Below are 18,750 nucleotides of genomic sequence, written 5' to 3' on the forward strand. Positions count from 1 at the left end.
GCAAGCTGCTGCAGAGTTAATGTACAGTACCAGGGAGCCTGCAAGTGTCCAGCTCAGAGCTGGGGCGGCACAGCCCAGGGCAGACAAGGCGGCTGCGAGGATTCCAAAGGTTCTGCCGGAAATTCAGTGTTGGGGGGGACTCCAGCTGGAGCGTGTTGCCACTGTGTTTTAAAAGCATGCAAGGTCTGTATAGCTCGGGCATGAGAATCTTGCGGATGTCAGAGCACCAGAGTAAATGACATCTATCTGGGAACTGAATTGGGGGGTAAAGAGAACAGAGAGAAAAGAAAGCCAGCCGAGTAAGAAATTCTTAGACAACGTCTGCCTTTGCAGCTGTGAAATTCATCTTCTTTCCAAGGCAAAATATTAAAAGCTCACACAGGGTTTTGATGACAACAAATTAGAGGGGATTCTGCAGTGAGAGAATCGATAGCTTAGTCATTTTACTTAAAGAGAGCAGACAGCCTTATTGTGGGGTTAGGCGGCAGATGAATTTCATCACCACAGCGCCTTCTGAAGTCATGATGGGAGCCAGCACCAATCCTGTCCTGCAAAGCAGCAATCACTCCTTGGCTTCCTACTTCAGCATTGGAAACCTGCGATTCTGAGATCGGGAGAAGAAGTTCCCTTGCGCTATTTACATGGTCTCTAGTCCCTCTGCCCAGGTCTTTGTCGGACACGGCTCAGACTCAGACAGTAGCACTGCGTTAAAGTGACACAAGAATATGTTCCTAAGAAAGAAGAAAAAGCAGTTTTCTTCCCTAAAGGACAGCATGGCACAGCAACCTGAAGTTTTCCATTTCCCTCCTAACACTTCTTTAACAAGGATAACAAGAAACTGTCTTTTGACTCCTTTTTGTCCACATTCCCTAGTCCCTTCTTTGAGGATGCATTAATTCATACTCAAGACAGTTGGAGCTCACCAGGACAATACTTGCCACCATTAGGAGTAGAGATTGGACTGGTTATATTAGTGTGTTCACTGGTGGGAGCTACATGGATGGACTCATACCTGCAGGACTCTGTGATGTTCCTTTCTTTCTCCAAACCCTGGAAGGGCTTTTGTTTTTGTTTTTTGTGGGATTTTTTTTGAGGGGGATGAATTTTTGGGGGGGTGAAATTCATTATTTGTTGCAATAATTATCCATGATCAATGCTCAAACCAGAGTGCTGGGATTCATCTGTGAAAATCACTACATGCAACATAGGAGACGAGGAAAATATTAATGACGGAAGAGCTGCAAACATGATGCATGTGAATACCTTCCCTTTCAGAAGGCATTCCTGGATATGGTAAGTAATCAATACCTTTCCGTCTGAGAACCCGGAATTCTGAAATCCCGTGACAGCAGGCAGAGGAAGGTATGCCTTGAGCGCTCAGTACAAAACCAACAAGACCATTTGAGAAAGTAACGATTATGCAATTAAAATTTTCTGGTTGATACAAAGCATCCCAAATAAGAAAGCATGAGAATATTCACAATAGCTAATATTTCACAGTCAAAAATATAGAAAATAACAACCTATCTAGTAAGGAACAGAAATGGTAGGACTGGATTGTCTATTTGTTGTTGTCGTCGTTGTTGTTGTTGTTATTATTATTGTTGTTGTTTGAAAATGCTCTAGGAAAGGGCATACTTGGATTTCTGATATCAAACATCAATTGGCCTGAGTTTCCATAGAAGGTTAAGGGGAAACTTTGAATGCTGACTCAATATTTTTAAAAAAAAAAATCATAATATCTGACTCGCTCACATTTAAGAATGCTTTAGCTATTCTAGGATAGCCCTTCTGGGCTGAACCAATAGAATTCTGATTGAATTCTCACACATGAATCATGGAGTGCACTAACTTTACAGAACTTGCTTAGTCCTTGAATGTTCGACCAGGTATTAAGGTTCAGTTCGGTGATTCGGTGTATGGAGGTCCCCAGACATGTGCCATCATGTTCCATTTCTGGTTGGCACCTGTGACTGAGTGTGTAAGAGCTAATTGCACGGGGCCATGACAAGGACAAAGGTGCTCATTCTGAAAGTTGCTTGTTTTTATTATACCTACAAAGGGGCGTGGATTCAATTTCTCACAGCAGAAACTTTTGTGATTTATAATAAAGGCATACTACAAGGCCTTTTGTCTCCCGACCTGCATGTGTGGTGGTGCCTCTACTGGGCCTGATTCTCAAAGTCTATTTCCCATGTAAACATTTTGACCAGACTTGAGATAAGGAATAGATATATAAGCACAGATTTCTGAGGGACTCAGAGCTGCTTTTGTGAACAACCAAAGTCTCACAGTCTGAGACACCAGCAAAATCACCTCCTAGGTTGTTACAGAGGTTCTGTTTTCTAGCTAAAAATCACTTGCAGTGAATGTGGGGTAGGGGATCCCTCTGTCACTCCTGACAGGTGCCTTGTTTTGTCACAACTCTAGAGTCACCCCGAATTGGGTCTGTGGCGTATCTCCCTTCTCTGATGACCACAGCCTCTGTTCTCAAGCTCTGATGTCCCTGAGAGAGTCAGGAGAGCAAGTCTGTAGGCCTCAGGGGCCCCCTTCCAACTGCATCACCAGAGTTCTGGACTCAGGAGGGCTTTGGTGCCAGTGTCTTGCGTCCCTTGTTGGTGAGGGTCAGAAGTTAGCATAAGGATCTAGTTGTTCTTACAGAAAATACACATCAGGACCCCTTAATCCTTAGAATAAAAGGTCCTGGAAGTAGTCCTTGCTGCATAGTAGGTATCTGTCCATTTTCCTTCTATTGTTATAGTTCTATGGTTAAGGCCATACCTCTTAACCTCTGCTTTATTTAAAGCAAAGGTTGTTTTCCCTTTAAAGGATTAACACTCTCATTTCCAAAGAGTGTACTTTGCTACAGAACAACAGCTTCTGTTTTAGCTAGGTCTATTGTTTGAGTCCATTTGTTTATGTTGCAATGGCTAGGGTGTCTGTACGCTCTGAACACATAACCTCACCTCCACCTCTGACTGAAAAAGAAATGGGCTGTTCACTCTGTAGTTGGGGGAGAAAATGCAAATTTGCTTATTCATGCTTCTGTCATTTCTGTGGGGAAAAATGCGTTCAAAAGAGGTATAGAGAAGTTGGGAGTTCTGAATGGCTTCTTTTGTGCCTGGAGCTCGGTAACCCTTCATCCATTGCACCTCACGCCATGCCAATTTGTTATTGTTGTGAACAAACTGAGCCAGTGTGGGTACCATGCTCTCTATGACTATTTTCCCCTGGGCTCCTTAAAAGGCTTCGTTATTGAGACATTTAACTCAAAGGAGGAAGGTGGTGGTTTTTTTTCCAGGTGACCCATTTAATGTTGTGCTTGATTCCCAACTTCCCCGGTTGTTGTTGCTTTTCTTAGAGATTACCGTCCTTTCCAGCACTGCAGTAAACAAGTCTTGGTGTTAGACAGAAATCCTTCCTTCCCTTTGCCCACAAGTCCCTCTTGGGTCAGTTTCCAGACTCTTCAGTCATCTTGGTTTTTGTTTTTGTTTCGCTTTTTTTTTTTTGAAAGAAAGAAAGAAAGAAAGAAAGAAAGAAAGAAAGAAAGAAAGAAAGAAAGAAAGAAGGAAGGAAGAAAGAAGGAAGGAAGGAAGGAAGGAAGGAAGGAAGGAAAGAAAGAAAGAAAAGGTTTAGAACGGCACTGTCTTTCCTCATCTTCATGTGCTGCTATGTTTCTTTGTAGAAGAATAGATCAGAAGATGACAACAGACAAGTGGCTGTGAACACTAAGCGTTTGAAAGGAGACATGAACTTTGATTTCAGAAACCCTAGCTCTGGTCTAGAACAGCACTAAGCCCTTTGAATAGGTAGGGTAGAGAGAGAAACATGGTTGAGACTCCTTCTCCTTTGTTTTATGAGAAGCAAGGAAGAAACTGATGTGTAGCAGGTCTAGAGAAGTCTTCTGAAGTTTCTTGGAATCACTATCCAAAGAGAAAGTCTCACCGTCCTATCCTTAGCATGTTGACTATTGTGCAGTCCTATGACAGCCTTGTTATTTCTTGGTTACAAGTTAAAAGTTAATAAGTGGTTCGAGTAGTTGGCTTAATAGAACACTACCCCTCAGGTACTAGCAGAGTGGTCTGAGGAATGTGTCTGTCTTGTTTGAAGCTACAGTAGAAATATTTGCTGGAGGATTTTACTGCAAAAGCATCTTTCCATTACACAGCTTAGCCTTTTTACTGCCTAGCCAAACAAAGAAAAGGGTTCTCCTGACTGAGAACAAGCACTATATACCTCCAGGTCTTCTTCCATCAATTATGAGACTAGAATGGCAGCCTAGTAGTTCAGAAATGGGTCTTCCATGGTGGAAGAAGGAAAATGCAGGTCAGCTTTCTAGGAATTTAAATTCTCTCCAGCAGCAATTAAGAGGACTCCTAAGACGCTTCATGATACTGTGATGCTGAATTCCATGAGAGGTTCTATCAAGAAGGATACAATACTAACATGGAGTTGTAGTTTCACACACACATACATCACACACTTTGCATAATATGATTTGTAAAAAAAATGCTGTAAGATGTTATAAATCTGTACAAGATGCACACAGTTGGGTTGAATGCAATGAAGACGGGTAGTTTCAGAGTTTAGGAAGTCATTCTATTTGAATTTCTTCATACTCCTTTTCGAATGGGCTGAACTGACTTGGAGAACGGGAACTCGTAGTAATCAACAAACTTTGCTGAAGAAGATTTTGGACTAGTAATTATGGATGGTGATTAATTATTTACTTATTTTGTTTTCTAAGGACCAGTTGCTTAAATGCTTTATAGTGAACTGTTGTGGTGATGCTGAAGCTCATCTCCCTCAAGAGGTGAAATGGGGTGATTATAACCCCTTAAATCAGTATCGAGCCTGCTTCCCTCTGAGGCTCCTGCACTTCTTTTGTTGGGCAATAGGCTCCCAAATATCAGCTCCTAAAAGCTGCACTAGCAGACAGAGTTGAGTTACAACTCTACAGTCCAAAGATTCAAAATGAGCTAGTTCATTTCGTTTTGTTTTGATTGCTACATTTTCTTAGAGTGGGGAAAAGCATAAATGAGCACGTAATAGTATAATCTTCATATGTTCAAAACGACACAGTGTTTTAAGCAATCAATCCAATGAATGAACATTTGGAGAAAGACGAATGGCTTGCTGTATAACAAAGGGAAATTATTTCTCTCTGGCTACTTTTTGTCTGAACTTTCAAATTGAAACTACAGAAACAAAACCTGGAAGTAGAGTGTGCAGCGTTCCTGTTTTGAACAGTATATGGTAATGATGTGCGCACAGATCGTATTACATCTTGTATAGAATAACGGCATCTTGCTCGGTTTGGTAAGCAAAATTCAGGCCGTATCTGTGCGCTTTGCACGTCAGCTGGCCTCCTTACACTACTTTCTCTTCCTCTTTGCAACAGCTCTTCTCAGCACACCACATTCAAAGCTTGGGTCTAGATCCTGGTAGGACCAAAAGTTTATTTGTGAACACTGGATAATAACTTAAGGCTGATAATTCTGGGAGTTCTTGTTCATCACTCGAGCACGGTGGTGAATTCAGGTCATTGGAAAGCAGAAGGTCAGGCTTAGATTAAGGTTGTTTTTAATTAGATGAACTTTTGGGCTTATTAAATATACTTTATTTGCCTCTTGGCTTTCTATTTTAATGTCTTTTATTGTCCCCAGCTATGTGATTCCCAAATTCTAAATGATACCTTAGAACTAATAAGTGAAAATAAAATTTGGTTACATGTATTATGATTGAGAAGGAAATTTGCAACTGGAAATCCTAGTGTGTGCGCATGGTGTATGCAAATTAAACTTTAGTTGTTTTAGTCTCTCTTAGGTTGCTAAAATTATGCATTTTTAACTACTGACTGTGGCGGGGGGGGGGGAGAAGAAAGAAAATAGGAGAAACAAAACAGAAAAGAGAAAAGCTAAGAATGTGGACTTTCTCGTGTCTGTCACGTGCTTCACTACCTACCTTGCTCTTTTACCTTTGACTATTGAATGACTGTGTTGATGCTCATGTCTTCAGCTGAGAGAAAATGACTTCAACTGGGGTTGGGGGGATGGGGGAAGGAATGTAGTTCAGAATGCTAAAACAAAAGAATAACGAATAGGAAAGTAACAATCACTTTCTCATTTGCCATAAATTTAAATTTCCCTTTTTTTAACCCCTTACTCACTTTCTTTCTTTAATCCTATCACACAAAATTTGACTGTGTCTCACTTTATTCCAATCTTTTAGGCAATAGTTCAAAAATCCCTCTAAGCCATAAGTTAACTAGGGACTGTTGATAATCTCTTGGTGGGCTATTAGATTGTATTTCCCGTCGTTTGAGAATTATCACCCTATAAACATGGCAAAGGCAACAGGTTTAGGGATAGTGTCTTATAAAAATTTGTATTGCATATATACACAAATATATGTATCTCTGTTTCTGTCTCTCTGTCTCTGTCTCTGTCTCTGTCTCTCTCCGTGTGTGTGTGTGTGTGTGTGTGTGTGTGTGTGTATGTATTATGTTTGAAGGATGGATAACCTGGATTACACATACAGGCTGTGTAAGGCATGACAACTCCCAAGTATGTATTAGAGGACAACTCTGTCTGAGCTCTCAAGGTCATGCCCTGTGATTTCATTGGGCAACATCATTTGGTATCAACAGAGAACTTTATTTTGAATTTGTATGTATGGTGTAGTTGTGTCTTTTTGGTGATTGGGGGGAGTAGGTGCTCAAGTGTTGCACACGTGGAGAACCTCTCTTATCTCGGTTTTCAATCTCTCTATTTTATGTACTGAGATATGATCTCTCCCTGAACATAGAACTTGATGGTTCAGCTAGGCCAGCCGACAAGTGAGCTGTCTGTCTTTCTAGTCCCCAACCAGTACTAAAGTTACAGATATAAACCATCATGCCTGGCTTTTACGTGGGTACCAGGAATTCTCAACTCTGGTCTTTCTGTGTGGACAGCAAGTCCTTGATCCATTGAGCTATCTCATTAACCAATGGTGGCCTTCCATTTTTGCTTTCTTGACTCACTCTTTACAGAATGGAATGCTCACGAGGCTAAGGGACTTTCTCAAATGCCACACTTTCTCAAGGTGACCTTCTGCTGACATAATGAAGCTGGCCTACACTACTAGGTTTGGCCCGATTTCAAAGCCCAATCTCCCTTTAACCAACCATATTGTTTTTTGCAAAACGTACCTCCACAATCTGTCCGTGGGCCTTCTAGAAAACAGATTAACAAAATACCAGGAAAAATCATTAGCAAGTTGCATAAGTATGCCAGACACCTGAGAATGTGAAAGGCCTTTCCCTGAAAAAGCATTCGTTAGTGTTGGCACTATGGCCTGTACTTCCTCTACATCAGCAACTTTCTCTGTTTTCTCAGAATGAATGTCTACAAGGAATTTGCCATGAACTGTGTTTCTGAACCATTCTTGCCTACAGGGTCCTTTGTGGATTAGTGGAAGGTGGCTCTCTAGGCAGATGTGTTAGGATAGTTGCCACACTTTGGGCTGATGAAGAACTACGACTGCAAGAGTACTAAATGGTCAGTGTACCTGTGGAAAGTGAAATGTGCTCTCCCTCTGGACACACAAGCAGTCAGCAGAGCATGGAAGGTTTGCTCCACTTACCATATATTTAGGGGGTGCTATTTGGCCATGTCCAAATTAGCTGCAGACCTGTATTATAAGCTCTACTTGGTGACTGTCAGATGAAATATTTTGGACCATGTTTTGCTGATCATATAAGTTTGGGCATTTGCTGCCAACATTGCTGCCCTTCAAAGCGATTAACCAACTATGGGATTTAAAATTTTTATACTGTCCAAGGGAAAGAGCATTAGCACGATCTGAACTGATATCTGATACTGGAGAAGGTCATTTGTAGTGAATTATATTGGAACAGATGGAACATAGTGTTCCTTTTCTTTTTTTTTTCTTTTTTTTTTTGGTTATTTTATTATTTACATTTCAAATGTTATTCCCCTTCCTTGTTTCCCCTCCACAAACCACCATCCCAAGCCCTTCCCTCCTGCTTCTATGAGGGTACTCCCCCACCCATCCACTCCTGCCTTAGCATTTCCCTTCATTGGGGCATTTAGCCTCCACAGGACCAAGGGCCAATTGATGCCAGATAAGGCAGTCTTCTGCCATATGCATTGGGAGACATGGGTCCCTCTCTGTGTTCTCTTTGGTTGGTGGGGTTAGTCCCTGGGAGCTCTGGGGGATCTGATTGGTTGGTATTGTTCTTCTTCCTATGGGTTTAGAAGGAACTGAAGGGGTTTAGAAGGAACATACTGATTATTCTAAGCATAGAGTATTCCCAAATAAACACCTTAGGAGTCCTATCTTGGAGATAGTCATAGGTTTGTAAGACGACTATAGAAACATATAATTATAGTACAGTACAAGGCAGATAACTCAGAGATATGCAATGCATCATGAAATACAAAGGAAGATTCAACTTAATTGCATTGACCCAAATACCCTAAAGAAGTACCAGAACAAAAGACAATATATATAAATACCCTGAAAGGTTTAAGAATTGCAAGAAAACAGCTGGGAGAGTAAAGGAAAGATTTATTTTCAATGAGTCAGTCAATCAGTCAAACCTTACAACTAGATAAAATGACTTCTTTGACAGTTTTGAACAGTGTGAAAGGGGAAGTAGAGGGCAAGACAGGGAGGGTAGAAGGGAGGAAAAGCCAGTTGCTAATGCAGAGTCACTCCCAAAGGAAGAATCCTGGTGTAGATCTGGAAACCTAATAAGGAGCACACTGCCTCTAAGAGAGGAAGGAGGCTCAGGAGGACAGATGTAGATAATGTATGAATTACATTGATGAGAGTCTTGAGATCTGTAGGGAATTTGGTCTAGTTATTTCTGTTCCCTATGAGATAATGTAATTCAAAGAAAAAAATCACATCTCAGCAGGGAATGTGGCTTAGTTAGGCAAACAGGGTGCTTAGTTAGGCCATGAAACATGTTCAAGGGTGTCAAACAAATTGAAAATAGGACACAGATGCTGAAAGGAGATATCAAGGCATTAAAAGGTGTTCTTGTCTCCTTTTAAACTTAATGACTCACAGTATGACATCAGGGGATGGCACAGAGGTCCGATGGACGTGTTGCAGTTCCTAATTACTAAATCACAGATTGTTTTATGATTAAATTAAGTTGCTTTTATGATATTTTCCTATCAAAGAATGTTGTGGGGAATTCCAAAGCTTGTAAAGTGTCTCCTGCTGCTGTCTGTCTGGTATTGGTAGAAAGTGTCTCATGAATATACTCATTAGAGTGCAGTGTCAGGTTTGAGACCTGGTTTTGGAAAAGTGAGGTCCCTCATGCTGCCTGGAAATAACTTTCCTGTGACAAACAGAATATGTAAGATGCTTGCTTCGACTTTGGTCTTCAAACAATAAAATATGTAGTGGAAGAGATTTTAAAAAAATCAAATAAAAAGGTTCAGCTTCGCTCATTTTTAATAGGAAATTTTCTGTGGTTTTTGTTCAAATGTCACGATTCCATATATATCACCTGATTTTAAGATTCAAAACCCTATGAAGTTTATTTGAAAGTATCACAGTTCTCTGGGAAGCTCACTCACTGAAAATAACAAAGCACACTGACTGATGTCATCTGGTCTAACACGGTTTAAATACTATTAATGTAAATTCTCCTTTCTATAATGCTTTAGAGAAAGGACAAATATTAGATATTAATGGATATTATTTAATGGTTTTTATGCTACCATAGCCCATGATCATAATTCTAACACCCCCTTTACTTGTCCTTCCTACCTTTCTTCCTTCCTTCCCTCCTTCCTTCCTTACTTCCTTCCTTATGACACTGGGGTTGGAACCCAGAGTCTTATACAAGGCAATTGCAAATGATATTTGTGCTGTACTCTATCTGCAGATATCCCTTAATAGTATTGAATATTGAGAGTCACCGTTACTCTCTCAGGGGGTGTTCTGTGATATTTCAGCCATGGTTTCAGAACTTACTATAATGTACTGAGTGGTCTTGATCACTTACAAGGAAACTTCATGTTTTTTCCTTCTTTGAGTTTCCACATTTTTATTTTCTAAATCTGAAAGTGAAGAGGTTGATTATTATGAACCCGGAAAGAATCAATGGTCCCATACCTTAGATACATGTAGTCATTTCCCTCTTCTTAAGGTATAACTGTTTTGCTATTCAAGGTAAACAGAGAAGTGTTACATTGACCAGAAAATTAATTGGGGCTTGAGTTCTGATTGTTTTCTTTTAAAAATTACACATATTTATTTATTATATAAAAACATATGCATATCGTCAGTCACATGTGGAGGTCAGAGAACATCTTGAAGGATTTGGTGTACAAGTAATTTTTACTTCCCAGATGTAATTGTCCTCTCAGAGGCTTACTACTGAATAAGCTCACTTGTTCTTGCTCACATCCATCTCCAAGCTGACTGATTCAGCCCTGCTTCTCTTGGCTTCTCACTTAATTGCTCTGCCTGCCCCTCATACTAACTTTGACAATCTGTTCTAATCTTCTGGCTCCTTCTCATTCTCTGGCTCATTCTGTCTTCACCTGCAACCTATCTCTGTAAAAGTGTCCCAGCAACCCTGCCTCTGTCCCTGTGTGCCATCTGTCTGTTTTAGTAAGAGTTGCGTATCCTGTCTCTGACTCATTCTGTCAGATCTTTCTCTGGTTCATCATTTTGTCTGCCTCTCAATTAGACAGCTCTTTCAAACATGGTTGCTTCCTTTTAGCAACTAACCTTACTTTTATTGTTTGGGGTTAAATTATTTGGGATTAAAGGACATATCTATATGCCAGCTAGATCATACTGTAATCCTGGGCATGTCTGCAGTCCAGGTAAATCATATAGACCAGGAAGGTCTTTGGATGTGATCCCTTGCCAGAACAGTCATGTTGCTGGATTTTATCTCCTCTACAATTTGACTTGCTCTTTCTCCTATTTGGGTCCAGAGAATCAAACGCAAGTTGTCAAACTCGGAGGCAAATGCCTTTATCTTCTGAGCCTTCTCGCTAGTGTGGAGTTCTCATGCTTTTCTTTGTATTTAGCTTTTCCTGTAGACGGTCCCTAGCCTTAACTGTAGATATTCTGCTTAATTCATGCTCCAAGTACTCTAATTTTAAACGACAGCCTTTTTCATCAGTAAAACAGCAAAGTTATGCCCGTAAGTGCTGACATCCACAATGACAGATAAACACATCCAGTGTAGAATTGATGCATATATATCTTACAAAGACTGCTTTAGATCGAAAGTAATTCCAGAATTGTGTCCCTAGAATTTATGGCTGTCATGATTAATCTCAGCTTCCATGAGAAAGGCCATGTGTTTGGACAGGCAAAATTTTTCTATGTTAAAAAAAAAATGAGGCCTTGAGCTTAAATAATTCTCTCACTTCTTAACTTCTAACAGTGGAGGGAATTTGTCTCAGTTTTCATATTTAGCTCTTCTTCTGAATGGTGCTTAACCTGAGAGTCCTCCTCAAAACTTTCTTCAAAACTAATTGGCACTTCATTCCTAATCACTCAGTGACTGTTCTTTCCTGTGTATGTATATATCTACATATGTATATATGTTTCATCTTTCTGATGAGACTAAAGGCTTAAAATTAGCCTGCATCTCAGTTATATCTGTGCCTGCATTCATAACACTGATATTACACTTAAGTTCATTTTCATCATAACAAATGCTAGGATTCTTAACATACATGTCTGTACTGTCCAACAAAAATAAAGAAAATCTTCCTGTGTTTAATTTAGCCAAGAAAGCATATTGGCTCTTCATTGGACATAATACGACACCAGGCCCTGCCACATCTGACCTCTATTTTTCTAATATCATAAAGTCTACTTGTCAATTTTATAATCTTAATTCCTTCATCTTTTCCAATACCTACATTTGAGCTTTTTAATTTAAGTTTTTGAGATTATGATGCACTTATGCTATTATCTCTATCTGTCTGCATTCCCACCAGCAATGAGTAAATGCATCTGTTTAGTCCACATCTTCTCCAGCCCTTACTGCTACTTGTGCAAATATGGCTGTGAATAACTGAACCTCTCTTTTAAACAAAGCCCAAGGTAACCTAAATAAAATTGACATGGCATGTTGATGATGACATCTGCATGAGTGTTGTGCTATTGAAGAAGGACTGAAGATGCTAAAGTCCAAGTGGTGACCAACTCTGTCCCCTGATCCTTCCTCTCCTTGAATAGCTAGTTCCTTGGGTGGGACTCTATATTATCTGCACTCTCCTATTGTTCAATGGACTTTATATTAGAATATACATCTATGCACCAATCTTCTGTCCTAGCAAATCCATGTTAACCCATTATACCCCATTCTGCTTTATTTGCTTACTCTGAATTATAAGTTGAGTCAAGCCTTCCTTCTGTTCTCTTCAAGCCTTTTGGATTTCTTATAGCATGCTTACCTTTCTACGATACTTTGTTCTTTGCATGGAAAGTCAAGCCTCATTGCAGATGGTCGTGCCAGCATAGTTCCAAATCTGGAAAAGTTACTTAGGTTCTTAGGTACCTCTGTGGAATGGGGGCTGAGTAATCGTTATTACTTCTTGACTAGCACGAGGATAAACCGATGTAGCACACATTTTCAGCCATAGTTCTTGGGGCTATGGTAGGTGAGGGTCAAAATGTCATCTCTCTGAAGCATAGCATTAGCTAAGGACTTGAGTGTGGATGGTTTACTTGATGGGTTATGTTTTAGGGAACAGCAACTGGAAAGTGTTGCAACTAGGCAGGAAAGAAAAGAAAGTTAGTATGGGGTATGGTTATGGTCAGATAACTGAGAGGCATCCAGAATCACTGTTGTTAAGAAACCCTAGAATAAAATCTTGCTTCAAATTTGTCCCACTTGTTAGATGGATAAATCAGGACTCCTAATCTTCCTCCGTTCCTTAGGTGCAGCACTGCATGTACTTCAACTAGAACATTATGAGTATGTGACTTCTGAGGGGAGATGGTCACAGCTGCAGAACCGTCACCATAATTTCCTAGGACCTACTGCATTTTGTTTCCTTTGACCTTGTATAGCTCACTTTTCTGAATTTCCATTAACACAGAAACACTGTGCCTTTCAATGTTACAATATCATCTGCCTGGTGAGGTTTTCCAATAGACACACTCATCAAGGATAAACAAAGCATCCGTGTCTTATATACCCCTCATACTTCTCTCAAAGACAGCGTATACCATACGCTGGAAGCACTATGAAATAGTGAGAGGCAGCAATGTGCTGTCTGGGGAAGTAGAAAACTAGGAGTGTGTTCTTGTGCTCCCACTTATAAAATCCACATCCTCTGGTGGCAGCATAACTCACTAGCATTTGTTTTTCCCACATAGAAAACATGGCAGGAAATTCTGCTTCCCTATTGTACTGTCATGATAAAATGAGGCATGCTAGACAAAAGTCTGAATGAAATCTTCTCAACGAGCAGACAAGGTCAGGGAGTCTGCTAGATTTTCCAAGCTTTTTCCTATTTCCTTTGTATTGTTTGACAACCTCATACATTTATATAATGCATTTCAGTCGGTCCCCTCCATTCTGTCCTTATCTACTCCCTCATCCACTAACGCTTCTACTCCCCACTAGTGCTTCTGCTGCTCTTTCTCCTTGTGTTACCCACTAAGCTTAATAAGAGGCATTTGCCCAGGCATAGATGTAAGTGCTAATTGTCTGTGGCTACAGCACAAAAGGTTACCCACTCACCCAACAGTCTTTAAGGACCAATAAATACTACGTGTCTTAGTTACTTTCCTATTGTTATAATAAGATACCATAATGAAGGAAACTTGTAGAATAGTGTTTTTATTTGAAGTTTACAGGTTCAGAGGGTCCATAACCCTCAAAATGAGGAGCCCAGTAGATAGTCAGGTATGGTGCTAGCACAGGAATTAAGAGTCTATGTCCTGACCTACAAGCAAGAGGCAGGGGAGGGGGATCGCATGGGTTTTTAATGCCCACCCCTAGTGACACACCTTCTTCAGTAAGACCACGCCTACTAATCCTTCCCAAACAATTCTACCACCTGGGGACAAAATATTCAAATGCAGAATTCTATAAAGGCCATTGTTATTCAAAGCACCAAATTCCCTTAAGGAGAGTAGAACCACCTCATGGAACCCTCCTTCATTCATGATGAAATATTGATGGATTTAATCTTGTACAGGGCTTGTGAGGATAATCCAAGCAGCACTGAGGTCATGAATGCTATGGCTTTGTCCTGTCTGGAAAAGATCATTTTTCCTATGTATGTCTCTAACTTCTGCTCTTGGCTCTTTCTTTCCCCTCTTCTGTGATATTTCTTTGATCCTAATGTACCTTAGAGTTTTGTCATCATAACTATATATATATATACATATATATATATTTAGTTTCTCATTTTGATTGTCTTACCCATTTAGTGTTTTGAAATGTCATTAAATGTTAGCTCAAAAAATGTTCATGTTTGGTATAGTGAAATATTGAGAAGTTTTTAAAAAATTAAATTCTTTGGTGACTTTAAGATACAGAAAGTGTACCATACTTGTTTCATTTAAAATATCAAGCACATCTATTAGCTAAGATAATAATTGAAAATTTGAATTCCTTTCATACATCACAATGTGAATCTACCCTTCTGAAAGAATATCAATATTATACTTACAAATTTCTTGGTGAGAGCATATCTTGAAATTCACAATATATTTAATCATCTTTAGACTGTAGAGGCATGGCTTCCAGAGATTAGAGATGATGAACATTGACAAGAAGTGTCAATAGGGAAGGCAACTCTGTCTTATTCCAGAAACATTTGCATTAGTTTGTGCAAGAAAACAAAACCAATCCCTTGTATTTACACCCTAATAACAAGGACTGTAGAAATCAAGAATAGAAGAGTGAAATGGAAGAGGAGGTGGCCCATGTATTTTGATAAAGCAACTTTTCTGTGACCACATCGTTGAAGAAAGTGACACCCTTTCTCAACACCACTAAATGCCAATAGTTTCTTTGTGAGTGGTGGAAACTTCTGGGCCCCTTCTTTGTCTATGATAAAGTATCATGGGGCCCAATCTCATGCAATTCTTGTATAGATAACCATGGAGGCAGTGAACAATTGACTTGGCCCCTCCTTATCATATGGTACTGTGTAAGGGAACAAACCCAGTTTTAGTCACCTAACTGAATGAAATTCAAAGGCCAGTCTGACATTGACCAGCTTATATTTTGAATTTTTGTGAAGCACATTCTCATTCAGTGAAGAAAAGTATAATAGTACAGTCATCCAAGTTTTTTGCAAAAACTCCAAGGTCATTCATTTATTTCCTTGTTTATACTTTGCCTCTGTATGTGTTGTATATAATGTATATGATATATACATATATGTGTGTGTATAAAATGTATATTTGTATGTGTATTATTATCATAGTATCTGAGAACTACTAAGATGGTGGACTCATTTTAGTGTCCTTCCTCTCCCCTTTTGTCCCCATAAATTTCTATGAATATCACACTGCTACTTCAAAGCTCTTTGAAGATTATAACTAAACTGTTCATCTATAATGCAAAATATGAAAGCCTGTAAATCTGACTTCACTAAAGTCTTTGTTCCTAAAAGTATAATCTGAATATAATTTTTATGAAAATTTCTTACCTTTTAAGTAGTCAGCCTATAATGAAGGGTGCAGAGTTCTCAAGTGCTCTTAGTCCTTTCATAGTCCATCATAGTGTTATCTGTGAAGAGTTGAGTCCTTCACAGTCCTGGCACCAGTAAAATATGTGTGTGTGTGTGTGTGTGTGTGTGTGTGTGTGTGTGTGCAAATATATTTAGAGAAAGGGTCTTACTGTGTGATCCTTATTTACCTGGTATTTATCGTGTAGACCAAGCTGACCTCTCATTCACACAAAGAGGTCATGCTTCTGCCCATGTGACACTTAAGAATGCCAGAACTCAGATGAAAATGTTCTCAAATGCTCCAACCATATATTCAACTGATGCTCTAACTGTAACAATTATAACGAAAGAATAATTAGGGAGAGGGCTGTTGTTAACAAACAGAATCCTTCGTATTGATGAGGCAGGTGAAATAAATCCTTGCAGGGACTCAGGACGCAGCTCTGTTTTCATACAAACTGTTTGTGGTGGTAAAACAAAACAAACAAAAATGGAAACTTCAAAGAGCTACAAACAACAATAAGAAAGCAAAGGAGCCTGAGTGGCAGATGAAACCCTCTCCACCAAATAGCTTTACCTCTAGAAAATCCATAGCTTTCAAAGCAATAGCACATTTCCAACGGTTTAGGGGCTATGGGCATTTGGTCTGGATCTCTCCCTAGGACCTCTTTTCACTCAACTGTGAGGGTCTCCCTAGGGTAATCAGTAGTGCATCTGCTTTCTCAACACCTTCTGTGTTCTTGGATCCCAGAGATTTTTTTCCTTTTTTAGGGTTTCATTCCCAAGAGACTAGCTTTTCAGTCCCTGATTCTTCATGCCAATTTATCACTGTTACATGCTGTAAAATCACTGAGTATCACCTTCAGGAAGCAGACAGTACATCAGCCTTCTGTCCTGTTCCTGAACTGAAGTCCCTAGTGCTTTTCTCAGATATGCTCTACATCCACAAAAGTGCCATGTGGAGGACTTTATATATGTCACATTGAAGACTCCCTTTATTTCTTTCATTGTTTCAAATATTTTCAAACAAAAATTATCTTAAAGGGGCCAGAACTTATTTTATATGTAGAATTTATTACATGTAGGGTGCGTCTTTCTTGGACATCTGCATGAATTAGTTTGTAAAATAACCAACACAGTTTCTCTTGTAAGCTGCTAAAATTGCACACACACATACACACACACACACAATATTACTTTTTCCTTTGAGAATTTATTCAAAATCTGGATTGATCTATTAGTTTGCTAAACTGCTTGATTTTTTTATTCTGAAATTTTCATCCTGATTCTGATCTACAAATTTTATAGCTGTTAATTATATTTTAATCTAAGCCAACTAAAGATAAGTATCCTAAGATGAGTGTTAGTCATTTTTTTTAACTCAAAGTACCGCCAGTGCTGCTGAGTTAGCTCACATAGAAGGTCGGCTAGTGTGTATTACTTGATTTATTTATTGCTCTGTTGGACATATGTAACATTTTTGATACTCTATAACACTGTATCAGTGTTTATCATATACTTAATTGATTGTAGACTGGAATTGATAGACTTCAAGCAGATGGGTTGATAGCAAGACTCCAATTCACTCTAAGGAAAGCCTGTGCCCACAGTGCATCATTTTTGTCCTAGGCATATTTATACAGCTTAAAAATATTTTATAGTGCTTTGTGTAGTATTCATAAGCTTAGAAAAACATTATTTGACAGCTGAATATTAGTGTGCTCTGTTAGTTTTACACAACATCCTTTTGTGTTGTGCAGACGGTAATGATTCTCATGAGACTACACCCACTTTGAAATGTCTACAAAATATCAGAAGGTTAGACTTTGTGATTAAAGACTTCTCTCTTCCTACCATTATTCTCAGTCTGATCTTACACTGTGGAACTAGAACAAAGAGTGTGTGGGGAAGGGGAGGGCAAAGAACATTCTTTTTGCTTGTTTCTTTTATGTATTTTTAGACATAAAGGAAGGTAGAGGAGACCGAATTCTGAGGGTACCTCTGGCTGTGTCATCCCCAGAGGGCTGTTACACATGAATACCCAAAGCCAACGATGATATTCACAACGAAATAATAATGTGCTAACCTCACTCACAGTAATCACAGATAATGTAGAATTTGTGGCTGCCATTTCATTTTGAAGGTAAGATACGAGAGACTTATTTTGTAGATTTCATATAACATCCTGGGCTGCATCAATAGACCTTGAATGACCTGAAATAAAGAGGTAATGAGCGCACTTGACTCCACATCATTCAGACCTTTGCTGGAGCATCAGGCCCACTCTGAGCTACAAGCAAAACCAACAAGGACACAGAGAGTGGCAAAGAGAGGGAGCGAAACCGTGCCCTGTTCTCATATCAAGTGGCTGGAAGGTGGTAATTGCTAGAGAGAGAAAGCTATGCAGTAATCAGGAGCCTCGTTCTGGAAGAGGCTGGTTTATTGTTCCCTCTAATCTGATGTATAAGTAGTACCAGCCCCTGCAGTAAGCAGGATTAAGTCACAGATGTAACTTCATGTTCTAGTAATAAGGAAAACATTTTCCCATGCATGCATAGCTCTTCTGGCCCAGCAATAATTACATGCAAGGATCAAAATCATGCATATTTCTCATCCTAGCAATTTGCCAACGTCTACCTTTTTTTCTTCTTGTTTTAAAGCATTCCTTTAGATTGCTCCTTCCTATATTTAAAACTAAATTTTGCTTGATTTTTCTTGGAATGCATGAAGGACAGATGCTCATAGACAGCATATCTCATATAAAGTGTTCCCTGTCACTAAACTTTTCCTTAAGTGAGTCATGTGTTTAATGGATCCTAAAATTTCTAATCAGGTATTAATTGATAATTTATGTTACCATCTAATGTTTTTAAGGAAATGAAAAACAATGTGAGGATTGAAGTTAATCTGCAAGGAATATTGCATGTTTTGATTTTAGAGAATTAAATATCAGTTTCTATCAGTATGCTTAGACTTTGCTGTTTAATTTTATCAGTTTAAAGTACAGTGGAACATATTTAGAGCTTTAAAAAACAAAATTTTATATTAAATACTTTTT

General features: G+C 39.2%; 1 protein-coding gene across 10 annotated transcripts in view; it reads left to right on the forward strand.

The window, feature by feature from the left end:
• The window catches only part of Pde4d (phosphodiesterase 4D), a 1,514,231-nt gene that overhangs the window by 1,018,034 nt on the left and 477,447 nt on the right, over positions 1–18,750 (forward strand). The window contains exon 1 of one of the 10 annotated variants that reach the window (NM_017032.2): positions 1,247–1,293. The exons of the other annotated variants lie outside the window; for them this stretch is intronic. Within the exon in view, the coding sequence (NP_058728.1) occupies positions 1,247–1,293 (47 nt within the window). Of the gene's footprint in view, positions 1–1,246; positions 1,294–18,750 lie in introns of those variants that run through there. 10 annotated transcript variants of the gene reach the window in all.

Source organism: Rattus norvegicus, chromosome 2 (assembly GCF_036323735.1).
Source record: "Rattus norvegicus strain BN/NHsdMcwi chromosome 2, GRCr8, whole genome shotgun sequence".
Classification (NCBI taxonomy): Eukaryota; Metazoa; Chordata; class Mammalia; order Rodentia; family Muridae; genus Rattus; species Rattus norvegicus.